The 18,386-nt window shown below is 29.2% G+C and overlaps 1 protein-coding gene and 1 pseudogene across 1 annotated transcript; one reads left to right on the top strand and one right to left on the bottom strand.

The window, feature by feature from the left end:
* Window positions 1-2,324: 2,324 nt before the first annotated feature.
* On the bottom strand, window positions 2,325-6,071 carry LOC100804947 (TBC1 domain family member 2B). Its single transcript, XM_003545565.4, has 7 exons — window positions 4,823-6,071; window positions 4,052-4,168; window positions 3,341-3,519; window positions 3,166-3,259; window positions 3,011-3,088; window positions 2,794-2,895; window positions 2,325-2,721 (listed from the first exon to the last, which is right to left on the bottom strand). The coding sequence occupies exons 1-7, from the start codon at window positions 5,303-5,305 to the stop codon at window positions 2,587-2,589; spliced, it is 1,188 nt and encodes a 395-aa protein (XP_003545613.2). The 5' UTR covers window positions 5,306-6,071; the 3' UTR covers window positions 2,325-2,586.
* Window positions 6,072-15,025: 8,954 nt separating this feature from the next.
* LOC100802981 (caffeic acid 3-O-methyltransferase-like) lies at window positions 15,026-18,324 on the top strand (annotated as a pseudogene).
* The last annotated feature ends 62 nt before the right edge of the window (window positions 18,325-18,386 follow it).

Here is an 18,386-nt window from a genome sequence, read left to right as displayed (position 1 = left end):
TATATTACAATTTCATTCGGGTAATACCTTTTTATTGAAGATAACATCTCAAGTAGTTCTTCATTTCATCTATTTCACTTAAATCATTTGATTGACATCTCCTATATAACATGTTTGCATATTTTTAAAATCACGGTAACTACCTCAAAACTACCTGAAAACAAGATTTTTCCAAAGCAGCAATGTGTTGCTTCATATTTACCGTCAAATCAAAATTGATTTTTACTCATCTTACAACCATCCCAAACACGCTATTGAAAAATGTTTTGACACATGTTGAACGAGTATCAAATAGGAAAAAAGTTTTTAAACATCCAAAATCAATAATCAATTGACACTTTAAGAGAGATAGAGAGAAGAAAGAAAAATATTGATATGATAGATTATAGGATGTGATAGGAAGAAAAAAATGAGAAAAATTTATGTTATTAATAAAATGTTTGATATTTAAAAATGTTAAAATATAAGAAAGAAAGATGTGCCTGAATTATATTACTTCAGTCAAAAGAGGTGTACTTGCTTCATATATCAGTAACAGTAATCATCTAATATTATTATAAAAACACAAATATTCTGCCCTTTTGTTGATCTTTGCAACTTTCTTCGTCCGTCATTATTGAGCAGAAGTACTGAACCGATTTAGATGGTTGATCCAAACACATCAACATACAAATTAACGTTTCAAGAACTGATAACAAAATAATTGTAAACTCACGTATAAACAAAAAATTAACAAATTAATATATATATATATAGTCAAACTACACTCAGAAATTAATGTCTTCATCTAAACTCATCTCATATCATTGTAATCAACATTATCGTTAGATGAAAAGGAGTAATTAAGTCCATCATATGATCTTTTTATTATTATTACGATCATGCTAGTGAGCATTTTAAATATGTTGGTTAAGAAATTAATGAATAAAAAGATTTTATTAGAAATAATAATATTAATATGTGGCAATATTAAATATTATATATTTTTAATAAAAGATTCATTTTTCATTCTTTAACTCGCATTCTTGAAGTAGGTTTTTTTTTGTTATTGAAATTTGAAATACTGATTAGCATAGCTTGTTAGGATAATTAAGACAAGAATTAAAAAAATCATAGCATGTTTGAAGTAGGCAATTTGATTACCCGAAAGTAAAAAAAACAAAAAACAAAAAAGAGGGGGGTGGGGTGGGGGGAGAAATTGCACCAGAACATGAGTTACATGACTAGTGAAGAAAGGCCGAAATGGCACTGCCTTGAAATCCAGCTCAGCTGTCGTGACGCGTTAAACAGCAAAATAAAAGTTAAAACATACTTTTAAAAACTCTAATATACAATTCAAATTTGAAGATACAAAGGAAGAAAGAATTTATTAGTTAAAATTATTATCATTGACCTTTGCGCTGGTTTGGTTGGGGGATTACCACCAAGCTGTAACTTTGGCGAGATAGCAATTCTATTAATATCAACAATATAAATAGAATTACAACTAACAATGCCACAAATTTTAAGCTATATATGTTGAAAATAAATACTAGGAATAAATATAGTAGTATATAAATAGGTCATCACTTCCAAGTTTTGTGGCTGTTATGCAATAAACCAAAACCAAAACTGACTCATGCTTTGATATTGGCCAGTGATGCTCTCTAGCAGGGTTTTGCTCATCCCAAGCTTCAATGCAACTAAAAATTTATTAGTTAAAAATTATCAGTTAAAATACTTTGAAATTCTCCTATCTTATAAAGTCGGCGGAAATTAGCTGTTCCGCCTCACCGCTTACAACTCATGAACCCATCACAACATTTTCAATTTTCCTTCCATCTCTAATTTTTCATTGAAACCGACATGCTCAACCATACACCACGTGATCGCATTTATTCATACACACCGTAATAAGTCATTTTGTTATTTCATTACTTTCCTATTCAGCCTTGGTAAAGCAATAGCGATTTGATATTTGCTATGAGCTTCTTCTTGTCATTCAACTACCAAATGACAAATGCAAATCATTCCTGTGTAAGTTGATGTTGCCCTTTCATCTTTAACCAAACATTCCAATTAAACTAATCCCTTGAATCAAGAATACCGATTAAATAAAGCACCTAAGTGGCGACTTGCAACCAACCAATGTTGAGTCCATTATCCATTAGTTGATGTTTCAAAATTTTACAAGCACTTGGCATTCTTAATTTTAATAATTAAACAATTAAAATTATGTGTTTTGCCAGAACTTAAAAAATTCTTGGTCCAAAAGGCACTAAGCAAGAGAAAGTAATTGAATAGGCTAAAAATGAGTTGGGCATTGAAGTACCACAGCAGTGAAATTTGATGTTGATACACATTATAACATTAAATTAATAGTTTATGATGTGTCCATATCCAAATTTACACTTTATGACCTACAAACATCCTGAAATTGAACAGGGCTTGTGTTGTATCATGCCCCGAAGGAGGGAAGAATTTAAGGTAATGCATAAATTCTGCATTCTGCTCGAGGCAGCAGAGGACGACATTTAGAGAGAGCAACGTACTCTCTGTCTCTCTCCCCCCCCCCCCCCCCTCCAAAAAAAGATAAAAAAGCAAATGCTATTTGTCCTCCATTCTAAGGGAATTTAGCCGTCTGATCCTCTGATCAAGCTCCTTCATCACTTCAGGCTCTTGCTTCTTCCTTTGCTTTGATATGGTATTTGTTGTCATGGAACCTATCTTATCAAATGCCACCTGCAAACACAAGGAAAGTTTAATTCAACAAATGCATCAAAACTTCTTATGAAATAGTGAAAGTTGTCTTACTGTCAATAGATCATCTGGATCAAATAGGTGATGAGTGGTAATCTGCAGAATATTGATTACTTCGCCAACGTGATGGGTTATAACTAATTCATCTTCCTTCATCTGCAATTGGGGGTGACAATTGTTGAAACATCCCTTCCAATCTAGCAAACTCTTTCTATATTTTGTGTTTTTATCCAAAAAACAAGAAAGATCAAAAAGGCTACACTAGTGGTACCTTAAAGATTGCCAAGGCCACGTTAAATATAACCTTAGCACCCTCATAGAAGATAACATCCCACACACGAAGGGTTGTCTGATTCATGGAAGAAGTATTAGTATGTGGAACAATTTAGCATTTCAATGAATAATTTATTGCAGCACTACTCTAACCTCGGAAGGCAGGCTTTTTGAAAAGAGGCAAAGGAACCACTCAGTGGTAACAAGGGAAACATCAAATTCCAAAGCTTCCAAATGAGTAGCAATCCTGAATTTCCATTTCTACAATTTTCAGAAGATACTAAGAAACAAACATATGATACACAGTTAACACATCAAATAAAATCACCTTGGACACTTTTTAACAAGTAAATCTTTAAACACTCTTTGTTCCACGTGGCATCCCGACAAGTTGTTTGTGTAACAGTCATTAACCAGGACGTTTTCCAACAAGACAGCAAGCATCCAAAATGCATCTTCTTCTGTCTTCATGACAAGCAACAACAATGCTGCAACGTAATTTAATCCCTGGAGCAATATTATAGTGAGTCAATATTTAAGAAAATATGTTCCCAAGTATGCATTTATTTTTTTTAATTTTCAAGTAAACCACATATTATTGTTAACTTCAATTTAACTGAAGAAACTTTGTGGTGCTATATTTTACCTGCCTTAAAAAATTTAAAACATCAAATATAGTGGCTGAAGCAATTGAGAAAAACAAATGTAGGTAGAACATAAAAACTAATCCCCGCTTTAGTCACACCATGTTGTTAATTAGTTAGAAAGGAAGCATTCAGAGGCCTGCATGTTACTAATAGAAGATAGAATATCCAATTGCAGAAGAAAAAGAATAGAAGCAGAGTTATTGAATCAAAGAGTAAGACGCATCGTCTCAAAAAAAAAAAGAAAGACACAAGATATTTTCCTTTCAAATACCTAATACCTAATACAAGACATAGGTAGTATCAAATTTCAATTTAATAACAAGTCAGAACATTGTCTTTCATGTACTGAGCAGGGAGTCAAAACTACAAATGAAAGGACAGAGCAAACCCACCTGACAATACCCAACATCAGAATCACGAAAAGAATAGGCAACAAGAACACGCCTGAGAGCAGCATGTCCCTCAGGAGTGTCCAGCCATGGGTGACCAGGGAAGGTTCTGGGTAGATCCTGCAAAAATGCTTATAGAATTATTAGAAGCAGAATAAATATATATAATGAACAATGTAACATGTAGACAAGTTCAAATTATTCTCGAACAAAAATCAAGAACCAATCACCATTTTAAGGATCACATCAAACACCCTGATGTCAAACCGTATCAAATACCACCCAATTTACAATTTCTTTCTAATCAGCATTTACTCAAAGCTTCGTTTTTCCTAACCTAAATTCCGTGCACTCAAGAACATATAAATTATTTAAATGGGATACGTCAATATGGCTAACAGAACCTATGATTGTAAAGGTTACAAACATAGGGATAAGAAATGCTTCAAGTCTTAGATCTTCCTTAACTCTCCAAATCATTCATAAATAATAAGTTTTGCTCGTTGGAAGAAAAACAAAAAAACACACCCACAATCATCCATCTAAATCTGCAGCAAAATTTTGTCTGAAAATCTTTTCACAAGTAACACAATGTAAAGTCTAGACAAAGTAATTCCTGCATCAAATTCATTTGAAAATGATCCACACACCTGCAAGCACCTGTCAAATAAAGGGTGATGCCCACAACCACAATTAAGAAACTTCTAATCAAATTCAAAAGCAAACCCAATGTGTGATGATCATGAAAAAAAAAGGGGGGGGTGAGTTGCTCACATGATCTATCTGCCGGGTAGCAGGGGTGACCTTCCCTTCCACTGCTTTGGTCAAATCATCATAATAACTGTCAGGCACAGTGGACTTTTTCTTGGCTGCCCCTGACAAGGAAAACCAAATCTTAGGCCTAAGAACTGGGGGTATCCCCTTCCTTATCAACTTCTTCAAAGTTATAGCATTAGCCAGTGCTGAGAATTTCAATGAAGATGTGAGGGCACTGCCTTGCCCTATGGTTGTGTGCAAATACCAATTTGCCCCTTTGCTGGCCTCCAATGCCCACCAAACCCTTCCCTGTTGCCTCACCTTCTCCCTTACCTCATTCAACACATTCACATCATCCACATTCCCTTCCACAGTGAACCCATAAAGGTCTTGGAATTTCACAGTCAGATTTGCTCTTCTGGAATGGATACTGGGCCTCAAAACTGCAACTTGGGATTGGTATTCAAAGGCAAGGTCTATTTTGCTTTTGGTTCCATACATTTTTTCTTGTGTCAGATCAAGAAAGAATGGAAGATAGCCACAACAAAAGGGGGTTTGGCGTGGCTTCGGTTTTCAGACTAGGTTGTCTTTTGAATTGGAAAAAGGAAAGACCTTGTCATATAAGAAAACTTACCCACTAGTCTGAAACCGTGAAATAGTCCATTTTGTGGACCTGGGTGCTTGAGATTACGTGAGGAGAGGCTGCAAACAAAATGGGTGAAACAATGGTTGGATTCAAAACTTGTAACAAAAGGGGAAATTTTTTTTAAGACCCTTTCCGAATCCCCAGGAAGCTTGAGACTTTGATGTATTGAGCTAAAAAAAATCTCTTCTGTGAGTCTATTGAAAACAATTAATAAATGTGAATTGTGGACAGAAAAAAAAAGGGGGGGTAGGGGGTTGAATATTCAGGTACAGAGAGATAAGATGAGACCCAGGAAAACACAAGTGGGAAAGAAAATGGGAAAAAAAAAAGAAAAAAAAAACAGGAAAATTACAGATCCTTTAAGATAGATGTAAAATTCAGAGAGGCATGATGAGGAAAAGTGAAGTCCTGAAATGGGTAATCAGAGTGTTCTAACAAAAGAATGGACTAGAAAGAGAGACAAGAATAAAATCCAGAAATTTAGGGGGGGGAATTGCACGGAAAGAGTGTAAAAACAGAACGGAGAACGGAGAAATAGGCTGATCTGAGCTGGTGAGTGGCTTTCGCTCTGCTACATACGCTAGGCTGTTTATGTGTTTTGATTTTTTGGGGACTCATTTAAATTTCACCTTTTTAATATATTAAAAAATTAAAAGAATTAGAACGTTAAAGAAGAAGATATTCATGATGTTTATTAAGGTCCTGACTGTCTAGTCAATCAATTAAGCTGCATAATTGATGTTTTTTTTAATATCTTAAATGACTTAAATGCACTTTTTAAATTTCTACTTTTTAAGATAATGTCTTATTCTTGAAACTTCTATTTTGCATAATTGCATATTCTATTATTTATATTAATATTTATTAAATATTTTTTAAAAAAATAAGATTTAAACATATAACTCCACATAAATATTAAGAGTAGCCCAATTGGTTGATTAAGATATGTAAATTATTATAATTTTTCTCATATCTATCTTTAATTTTTACATATTAAAATTAAACTCCACTTAAATTGTTTAAATATCTCACCTCCAACCTAAATATATAAAAAATATTAAGTTTAATTTTTATCTATTGTGAATATTAAAAAATTGAATATCAACCAACTATGAATCTTGATTTTATAAATTTAGAGGTAGTTATCATGATAGTGAATAAACTTATGATTCAATAATAATATAAAAATAAGTATATTATAAATTATAGTTTATACTTAGATGATCTTATAAACAAAATTGCATTATTTATACATATATTATTTATTCAAAAAGATAAATATTGTTATAAATAAACAAATTAAGAAAAAAAAAATAAAAGAATTTAAAGTTAAATTTTATACAAAGCATCGTTCACAAAAATATCACCAACAATAAGAATGATAGGTGCTTGTTTTTTTACAAAATGACAAGTATTTTTTTATAGATGTTACTTCTGTCTTATAATTGTAAAGTAAAAAAGAATCTTAAAAAAATATTATTTTAATTTTTCAATATAATATTTATTATATTTTTTCATTTATATATGAACAACAAAATTTATAAATAAATTAATATTAATATAAGATTAATTTTATAAAATTATTATTTTTTATCTATTTTTTCTTTTTCCGTATAAAATAATTTAGGACAATAATTATTTTGAGACATATTCTTTAATAAGCCAACAATTAATTATAGATATGCTTTCTTTTATTTGATATTCAAGAAACAATCATTAATTTTTAACTATGGTTTTTTAAAATCAAAATAACAAAAAGAAAATTGATGATCCGTTCAGATGATATACAAGCCTTGCACAAGCGTAAAAAACTAATTTTGTGTAATGTTAATTTAGGCATTAATGTAATCATTAAATCTAAATCGACAGATGAAAATAAGAAAATTCACATCTTAGATTCATGTTTTAAATTTAATTTATTATAATAGAATTTGAGCTATTCATTTTCTTTATTTTAACGATTCTGATTTGTTAACTGCACGTTATGCATAAAAATGAAAGCAGAAAATTCAGATGCCACAATTTCACAAAGAAAATGATTGTTTTGATTATTCTATTCATCACCAGCATTTTCATGCACCGTCTCATTTCAACTTGGAAAAAGTAAAAAATAAAAAGTGTTTTACTATCAATAGCTTATATATAAATAAATAAAAAACGTGCTGGTATAGTGGTATTAAGTTATAGCATGATTGGAATAAAAAAAAAGATATAGCATGATTAGAAGAAAAAAAAAGACATAGCATGATTTATAAATGAAATGTGAGTAAATGTCATTACTGTACACGATGTTGAAAGTAGTTAAAAATATTTTATTTGTAGGTATACATGTAAATGTCGATAAAGATATTTTAATTATACAATTATGATGAGATTTAGTATTTTTATAGTGATGTGATGTAAGTGTATATTTCTTGCAAATGTGAATATAATGTTTTTAAAGTATGGTAAATATTTCTGTAAATTATATATATATATATATATATATATATATATATATATTGAAGAATTATAAATTATATTTAGTCATGACAATAAACTGTATATGTGGATACCGTTTCTTTGTCATGAGTTTGATAAAGAATTTTGTGGGATGAATACAGATGTAGGTAATATTCGATTTTTGAAAAATGAGAATGAGTATGTAATATTTCATACACTGATTCGATATGTGTAATAAATTATTCTATTTTTTATGTAATATATATTATCTAATGAGAATGAGTATGTAATATTTTGTGGATACCTTTTACAATATTTCATACACAATTTCGTTATTATGTCTAATTATATTGTATATTTTATTAGAGATAATATTTTTCAAACCCATTTTTTATTTTATCTTAATGCATAAAACTCACTCTGAATAATAATAAATTTTAGGAAAGAATTTGTAAGAGGTGTTTTGAATGTCATCTAGACTTGACGTTATATTGTAAAAGGTGTTTTCAATATCCTCGTAAGAGTGTCTGGATTATTAGCTACTCACCATTTTTTTTATTCCTCCATGTGTTGAATTTTCAGTTTCGAATAAATCTTCTAAAAAATTAGACTTGACATTATAAATAAAAAAAGTAATAACAATATTTCTCTTGCTCTATAGTATGTTTGGTGAGTATTTTTACTTAATTTTTAACTTTTTCATATTAGAGATAAAAATACGTTTGATAAACATTTTTTAAATATTTTTCAAGACATTAACTTGTAGCTTATAATTTTTTATATTTTATTCTTAAAGTATTTATTAACTTTTTCCTTTACTTACATTGGATAAAATTTTATTATTTCTTCGTGCTATTATTTTTTTTGTATTTACATTGCATATTTTATTTCAATCATTATATTATTTATTTTATTATTTTAGCATTATACTGGTAATCAATTAGTATGAGAATACTAATACGTGATGATATTTAAAAGAATGTAGTATTATTATTTTTTATCAAGTAAATGTTTTTTTGTTAAAAAACATTAGTAAAAGGATTCGAATTTGTTATCTCTCTTTCTTTTTTTTCTTCATTCGTCTTCAACAATTGAATCAACCTTAAATTGAAGTGAAAATTTAATAACATGTTTGGTAACAATTTTAAGTTAAGCGTGAAGAAAATTTTCCAAAATTACTTGTATCAACTACTGAATCAATATAAAATTTTCCAAACACGCATTGGGTTGTTCGAATGAAAGTTAAGTAAACAAATATCCTAATAGTTTTGACATGAAATTTTCATCATAGTTTTTGTTGTGATATAATCTCTCTAGTTATTTATGTATTTTTTCTGTGTAAAGTACTTATTATAGAATTCTCTTTTTATATATAAAATAAAATTTGTTCTTTGATTTTAATTTATTATTCAAATATTAGTAAACTTGGGAGATTAACAATTAATTTCAAGTTTTCATGAGAGTAACATTTGACTTTACTATTTAAAAATAACCGATGAACTTGTCCGCAATTAGTTTTACAAAGTCAAAATGAACAGCAAGAAGGAATAGTTCAAATCTTCAGAATGAAGGATAACGTGCAGAGTGTTAAGAAAATTTTCCAATATTTAAATATAGTTACATAATAAGTCGTGTCAAATAAGAAAAATAATAAAATTATTTTCACCGATATAGCAAAACACGAGTTTAAGAATCCCCAACACAAGCAAAAAAATACAATTCCCGTATATTTCTCAGATTTTATTTCTTTCTTAAACCATACTAATTAGTTATTGGTTAAATACTAAAAGTAAAGTGAAATATAGAAAAAGGAGAAAGGTGAGGACGCGTTGTTTTGTTGACATATATTTCTGCACTCATCATGACCCACAAAATGATTGTTTGGATTTGAGCAAAACTGACATAATGTGGGGCCTGTTTGGTAGGCCCGTCATTTCACTAGCGCCAAACGGAACAAATCACGTCTGGTGTCTGAGTATTCTCAAACAGACTCACTGCAAAAGTTTCAAGCAACCTGTTTTTTTTTTCGGGATCCAATTCTATTTACATTAATTATGATGCCAGACGGAGAATTCGATTGATTATTTGTTGCATATTTTTCATAAACTTATATATAGAAAAAAATAATTAAAAAATTAATTAATTTTATTAATTTTAAGTTAAAAATAAAATTATTTTTAAAATATCTTTCATTAAAATTTGTTATCAAAAATAAAAAAGAAGTAATTAAAATTAAATAAAAAAGTATTTTAAGAACAATAATATCAAATAAAAAAATTAGTTAAATTTATTTATATTTAAGTTTAACATACAAAAATATTTTTTTGATTATATATGACAAAATATTTTCTCTCGCTATCATTTGTTAGTTTGTTTTACTTATATTTAGATGATAATATAAAAATCCTATAAATGAAAATTAAACTTATAAATATTATTCAAAAAGTACAAATCACTGAGTTTTAATGCACTTTGGTTAATTTTTGTGAGGAGAAATAACAGTGATTTAAAACTCAATGCAGTAGTCATGTTGCCATTAATACCGTGTAAACAAAAGAAGGCTATTAATCGTTTTATTGGTGGAGTCAATATGAATAATTTGGGGTTATGCAGTTGCATTGCATCATTTCTTTATTAAGAATTTGCCTCAGCGGTTCTTCTTGTGCCATGGGCCGGCTTCGTTTCTACATTGGGCTGGACCGGCCTCTTGATGTCGACGTGGCTCCCAAATTCTTCTTTTAAATTTATGTGACGTTATAAGTCTCATAAATTTAAAATAAACAATTATCTATAGTAGATCTTCTAAGAAACAATCTAATCAATATCATTAATTACATAGAACAAATTAATTGACTATTATTTAAATACAAAATATTTTACTTTTGATTTTTATTTTTTATAATATAAAGTATCAAATTAACAAATAATACAAATTAAAAATAACTAAATTAATACTTACTCTTATAATATCCAAATACTGCATTGTTAAAGCAAAGGCACTGGTGTGTGTATCCCAATAAAGTTCCCCTTTAGACTTTTTTCTCGGATCTTAGTTCCTTTACTTGTACTACACTAGTTATCTAGTAAAGCTTATTAACATTAACAATTTATACAACAAAAACAAACATAGAAAGAATAGGAAGAAAAGAAAGAAAAGTGTAAAATAAGATAAAATGATGTGATAATGAGTGATAGAGAAAAAATGTATAAAAGTTAAAGTATTGTGAAAATATATAGTGAAAATAATATTATTCAGATCATATGACTTTGGATGCGGTAGTTATATAGTATGTTTGGTGATGTGTCCAATGGTATTGGACGTGGATCCATGAAATAACTTTTATTTGTTTTTAGGTTGCTTTAGAGTGAATTTGGATTAAACGTGGATCACAAAAGCTAAAACAAACAGGTATATGATTGCTATTTATTAGGCTTTTATTTTGTTAGATTTAATTTATAGGTCAATTTTGATTCAATTATGATGTAATAATTGAATTATCATTTAAGTTATCTTTCAAAGGAATAAAGGAAAAATTTTATATAATTATTTAATTAAGAACTATGTTTTAGTATTTTTATTTTGTGATTGTTACTAAATAAATAACATAAAATTAAATGACAATAAAATAATTAAGTAAAGATAAAAATATTAGACTTAAATGTTAACGTCAATTTTAACACATGAATGTTTGGGTTTGAACTTAAAATTCATTCAATCAATTGTAACTTCATAATTCTTTATTTATTTTTCTTGTTCATCTCCAATTCATAAGGTATGCTCCCACAATTCTCGCATGGTTTCAGATTCTAAACTAACATATTGACACAAATAATCAACATTAATGTTAATTAACAAAGTTTAATCAAAATTATTCTATCAGATCATCTTAATTAAGTACTTGATTCATGTTGAGGTTTCAATAAGGCTCGTCAAAACGCAAATCAATTTATATATTCATCTATAAGATGACCAATCAAATAAAAACATTAAGTATGAAACTAAATAAATAACTCATGATGAAATATTGAATTGACAGAATTAAAGCGAAATAAGATTTGTCATTTCCTCTCTTAGGTGGAAGGAATTATACTCATAAAAATAATACAATAAAATCTAGAATGTCTAATAAATGAAAGTGTAAGATATAATTCTAAATACTGCTCAGGCCTTCTACTATTTTACAATGAATGTCTTAGCCTTTTGTTTATAGAATTTGTAGTTAGGTTTAATTAAAAAAATAATCACAAAAAATTATAAACAAATAATATTTTTAATTAATTCAAGTAATAATCTTATTTTTTTCAGTTAATTTATCTTTAAAAATATTTTATTCTTGATTTTCTTAGCTTTTATTTTCAGTTTTTACAATTTTTCCTTTCAGAAATTTTTGTTGATTTTAGACCTTTAGAGCTCTTATTAGGATATACTATTTTTTATTGAAAAATTATAAAAAATTCATTAAAAAATAACTAATTAAGAAAAAATAAAAACTGAATTTTAAAATTAATTTCATTCAAAACAAAGTTTAAAATTAACTAAAATATCAAACAAATATCATAAAATATATATTAAAATCCGATAATCATTATCATCATTAATTCCATATCAAGTATGCTATTTCTTTTTGGCATTTATAGCTTGTGTTTCAAACAATGGTGGATCTGAAGGCTACATTGCCGTGTACAACACTACAACGTACTCGAAGTAGTTCACTAGAGAAATAAATAAAAATCATTGCAGAACATGCTACACTTTTCATAGCCACCCAAATATGTGCTACACTAGTATCATTACTATTACTGAAATAGTGAAATTTCTATTTCGTTCTTAAGTGAAATGCGACGTATAAAGTCCTTCACCAAAAACATAAAATAAAGTCAAATGCAATTTTTTGATATTGATTTACAAAATACTAATGGGACTGAAGCAGGTAATTTAAATTAAATAATAATATTACTTGCCTACCTGGTATGTTTGGTAAAAAAAAAAAAAACTGGTATGAAATGATTCTAGTGAAACAGTTTGTCGTTAATCCATTGCATATACCCAAAATTATCTTTTTAATCAGTAGGAATCGACGCCCATACCAAAAGGTGAACAAATTACTTGAATTTCAAAATGAAAATTAACGCATACAGTATATGCTAATATTTATTGACATTTGACAATGTTGCACGGCCCACCATATGTTTAAAGTTAAGGCATATCTTAAAATTAATGGTCCATCTCTTAAAGATGAGATTTCACATTATTAACATGGTGTTAAAGATGAATTGAGTTAATAGATTAATTATATTAAAAAATAATTAATATTGATATATATCACTAATTTTTTAATATATTTTTAATATACATATAAGTTTATATAATAATTTTTGTAATAATTAATTTTGATCTAATAATATTTTTTTATATATATACATTTTAAATGTAAGTTTACATATAGATTTAATAAAAATTTATATATATAAAAATTACGTTATTAGATCAAAATTGATTATTATAAAATTTATTATGTAAACTTATATGTGTATTAAATATACATTAGAAATTTCAGTATTATATATATTAATGTTAATTATTTTTTAACATAATTAGTTTGATAGCTCAGTTAGTCAGATTGTTGTGATAATAATGTAAAAATCACATGTTTAAGACCTACATAGACAATTAATTTTAAATTATTTTATAAAATAATGTTTTAACAATTTGTATAACCCATGTGAATTACGAATTTAACTTTACAGAAAAAGAAATAAAAAGGATAAAGTTATTTTTTTTAAAAATATATTAGGTATAAAAAAAATTTGTTAGGTAGAGGAAGAATAACCCTCAAGTGGGTTGGAATTATTCTCCAAAGTTCCATTGTTGGTCTCATTTATTCGATACCTTTATTTTTTATGTTTCTGTTTATATTGACCAAAAACACTCTTTCTTTTTAGAATAATGATATATAGTTTGGTTGTTCTGTTTATATATTTGTTCGGATACTGGATACATTATGTGTGATTTTGGTATTTTAACTTGTTTTAAGCAAATTATTTTTTTATTTAAAAATAAAGTAAATCAAGTTAAAACTTTTAAATCATTATTTGGGGTGTGAAATAAATTTAAGAATTTGGAACCTAAAAGCGAACATTTGATAAAATTCTCCCTCTCTCTCTCACTATATATATAGATTATATTTTGAGTAGAAAATACATTTTATGTAGATTTATGTTTGTAGAAAATTGTGCTACCATACTGGTATGATTCTAAACATTTATCAAATGAAACAATTTATTGGTTTGAACACTAAAACACTTGTTTTCTTGTTCTTCTAAATTTAAAGATTTGAATATAAACAAATTCTAATTAGATACACTGTCGTTAATATGGGTATTAAGTCGAGGGGTAGTAAAATTAAAAAGGGTAAAAATCAAACTAAAAAAAGTTTTTATATCACAATGAAATTGAAAACAAGAGTACATTTGAACTATTAAGAAAATGTTAGATAGGATAATCATGAGAATTTCATTTATCAACAATGGTGTCTCCTTTAGACTTTATGACGTATGGAGAAAAGTTGAAACCAAGTATTTGTACGAGACAATTTCTAAATATGTGGCAGTGGTAGAACAACATTGAGGAAGCAGTTATGGGAGGGAATCAGAAGCAGCAGGTAAGTGTAGATGATGAAGAAGCCTTCTTGTTTGCAATGGAACGAACTAACTAACTAACGGGTGCAATGAAGAATGAATTGTTCTATAAATAATTTGCACGACATGTAATGCATACCCTCGCTGGCGCGCCAGTGGCCACACCCTTTTATGTCGGCAAGGCAATAAATACGTTAGCAAAATGTAAAAACAGCCTTGTGTTGATCGATCATTTTCAGTGTCAGAGATTTAGGTAGACAGCAAAGTAGTGCGTAGTTTCAAGTGCATACGATAGTCTCAGATTAACTACTATTAGTTACATCTTAATTCATTCACGACTTTGGAGGGCACTCCTAGTACCTTACGAAATCATTAATTGCAACTAACTCAGTTAAGCTAAATGGCCATAAAATCAGCAAACAGCTTAATTGCAATATCACAGATTTAGATAGACTTCCAAGTGCATACTATAGTCACTGGTTTAGGTACACACCTACTATTTTAAGAAAATCATTGCAATTAAGCTAAAACAACCATAAAATTAGCCAACAGCTTTATTATCTTTACCTACCTTTAACTATGATATGAATCTTTCTCTCTATAAACTGTATTTTCTGAAGTGACACTGCCGATTGTTTTTGTTAAAACTCCATTTTCCATCTTAGTCTGGATTCAATTTTGTTTGATCTCTCAGTCTCTCAACTCGATCTTGAACCTCTCTCAGGTTCAATCTCACTTTCATCGATCTCTCAGCCTCTCTCGGGTTCTTTCATTGTGTTTCAATTTAAGCAGCATAAAAACTTTAAATACTTGTAGTATCTCTTTTATGTTAATTTTGTACTAGTAATTTTATACGTTGTAGACGTGTTGTGTGATGATTTTAGAATGGAGGTAGTATCTGATGAAGAAGCCTTCTTGTTTGGCATGGAACTAGCGGGTGCCTCTGCTGTCTCTATGGTTCTCAAGTCAGCTTTGGAGCTTGGCATCTTAGAAACTATAGCCAAGGCTGGTCCTGGAGCTTACCTTTCCCCTTCTCACATAGCTACAACATACTTACATACTCCCTCCATCAACTGCCTCATGGTAAGGCTGAAAGGCACTATGGTCTTCACCCAAAAGCCAAATACCTTGTCAACAATGAAGGTGGTGTCTCTGTGGCTGCTTACTTTCTCATGGAACATGACAAAGTCCTTAAAGACATGTGGTATTGTTTTTCACTATTCCTCGACACTCTTTTAATTTTTTTGCTCTTTCTTCTGGCCCTTCTAATTTTATTGTATTAGGAAGGCTGGAGTTAGATGTATCAGTTAACTCCCATTAATTGATATAAAATGTTAAGTATGAATAATTCAATAACTATAATCACCTTAATTTGCCCATATGACTAAAACGGCATAGCTAGAACTCTTAGGATTTTTTTTTGCCATTTTGACAAAATATTTGAAGAAAGAGGCCAACAAAATTTTAGCCAATGAAGTGAACTTAGATGTCAGAGGTAACTTCACTCTAAAGAAGAGAGTTTGCATATCACCTATTTGCCATAAACTAACACGAGAATTTGTAATACAACAAGAAAGTCTTATCCAACTATGTGGAATTGACTACATAGATCACATGATGTCTTTCAACACCCTTAAAAACCAAAACATCATGGATAAATCTTTCTTGATAACTTGCTCCAATGTCCTTCTTGGACTCCTCATGTTTTTCACAATACTAAAAATCATGCAATCTACTTTTTTCAGTCGCATCTCTTGTGTACGTATCAAAATTACTACCTTAACCGATTTTGTCATTTTTTCCTTAATTGGTTCTATACCAGCCTTTTCTCATATATGTTCTTTCGTATAATGTTGCCTCTAAAGGAAAGATTGTCACCTAAAAATGAGAATTTGTAATGATATTTATAATTTTATATGTCACTATAAAGTAAAGATTGCCAGCAACATAAATCAAATATACTTGCAACGTAACTTTTTTTTTTATAAATAATTAGTGGTTAGTGATTAGTGAAGTCTTAGATAGAGAGTTTAAAGGACTGCATTCTTGTAGGTTCCACTTGACAGATTCAGTTAAGGAGGGTGGGCATCCATTCAGCAATGCTTATGGAATGACTGCCTTTGAATTCCATGACACAAATCCTAGATTCAACAAGCTTTTCAATAAGGGATTGTCTGATATCTCTAGCATCACAATGAAGAAAATTCTTGAGACCTATAATGGCTTTGAGGGTGTTGGATCTGTGGTTGATGTTGGCGGTGGGACTGGAGCTATTATTAATATGGTTGCCTCTAAGTATCCCACCACAAAGTGTGTTAATTTTGACTTACCCCACGTCATCAAAGAAGCTCCAGCTTATACAGGTGCTTTTTAGTCCATATCTTACGAGTTTAGATTGACTCTACTAACTATAAAAAATTAAAAAATAAGCTAAGCTAGTGTTCTAACTTGGATCTTTCTTACATTCTCATTCCTGTGATAATTAATTTGCTAATAGTAGCATCATTTGTATGTAATAATTGTATTTATTGCTGGGCCTGAGGTGTTAATTTGAAGTGTTGTTGGGTTTTCCTACTTGGATCCAGACTTGCTTCCTGCATCTTTCAGGAATGTTTTATTTTCTTTCGAATTGGCCAGTTCAAAAGCCAAAATGTATAACTAATTTTACATTTCGGATTGATTAGTCCGGAGGCCAATTAAGGGTGCAGGAAGCAACGACCTTGAACCCATCGTTTTAAAAATTGGAAAAGGTTGACCAGTTTGGCCCAAAAGCCAAAAAAATTGACCAAATGGCAAGTCTTTTAACTAAAAAATATCAATGGGAACTGGTCATTTTAAAATTCCTTACTCACCAAGTTTTGTTTAATCAAATAAAGGTCTAATAAGGTTTAATTGATGAATTGCTATCACTTTTATTAAGATTTTTTTTTATCTTACACAATTTATAATATGGTATTTTTATGTTAATTTAAAAATTAACCTAACTGATTTTTTTATGACTTTGTGAATATGGTATTTCATGTCACCTAAAATTTAATGGTTGGTTGGATTTTTAAAAGACGAGTTAAATAATTTATCACATTTTTTACGTGATATTATAGAACTAATATGGGTGTTTGGTGCAGGTGTGGAACATATTAGTGGAGACATGTTTGTGAGTGTTCCAAAAGGTGACGTCATTTTTATGAAGGTATGTTATTAATATGAAGATGTTCATTCGCTAATCAGTCCATTTTCAAGTTTTTATATTGATTATATTTGGAAAGAGTCAAACCAAGTTAAAATGTTAGATTTCAATAAATATCATGACAATACAATTTTTGTATGTAGTGGGTATGCCATGACTGGAATGATGAGCAATGCTTGAAATTGTTGAAGAATTGTTATGATTCCCTTCCTGACGACACTGGAAAAGTGATTTTGGCTGAAGGCATTAGTCCAGAAACCCCAGATTCTAACTTAGCTGCAAGGTGTGAGTTTCAAATGGATGTTATCATGTTGTGTCATAGCCCAAATGGAAAAGAGAGAACAGAGAAAGAGTACAAGGCCTTGGCTAAAGGAGCTGGATTCCATGGTTTCCGAATAGCATCTTGTGTTCTCAACACACATGTTATGGAATTTCTTAAAAAGGCTTAAGTTCTTATCTTCTGCTACTTGTATTTTATTTTTGAGACTAATTTGTTGGCTACAGAGGTATCCTGCTATATATCCTTGTTTTTTTTTTTTATAATGACAAATTAATAATTGTAATGATGAAAAAGTTTCTGCAAATTTAGCGACAATTTTTTTAAAGCAAATTATGCACAGTCATAATAATACAATGATAATTATAATTTATAAAATATTAATAGGCAT

Source organism: Glycine max, chromosome 14 (assembly GCF_000004515.6).
Source record: "Glycine max cultivar Williams 82 chromosome 14, Glycine_max_v4.0, whole genome shotgun sequence".
NCBI lineage: Eukaryota > Viridiplantae > Streptophyta > Magnoliopsida > Fabales > Fabaceae > Glycine > Glycine max.
This window is presented reverse-complemented; position numbering and strand designations above follow the sequence as displayed.

What these genes read in the sequence shown, in the direction of transcription:
- LOC100804947 (XM_003545565.4), bottom strand. Translation starts at nt 5,305, where the DNA reads ATGTATGGAACCAAAAGCAAAATAGACCTTGCCTTTGAATACCAATCC. An exon ending in CTTGTTAAAAAGTGTCCAAG is followed by an intron (nt 3,260 to 3,340) that starts GTGATTTTATTT and finishes ATGGAAATTCAG; the next exon opens with GATTGCTACTCATTTGGAAG. An exon ending in TGGCCTTGGCAATCTTTAAG is followed by an intron (nt 2,896 to 3,010) that starts GTACCACTAGTG and finishes CCCCAATTGCAG; the next exon opens with ATGAAGGAAGATGAATTAGT.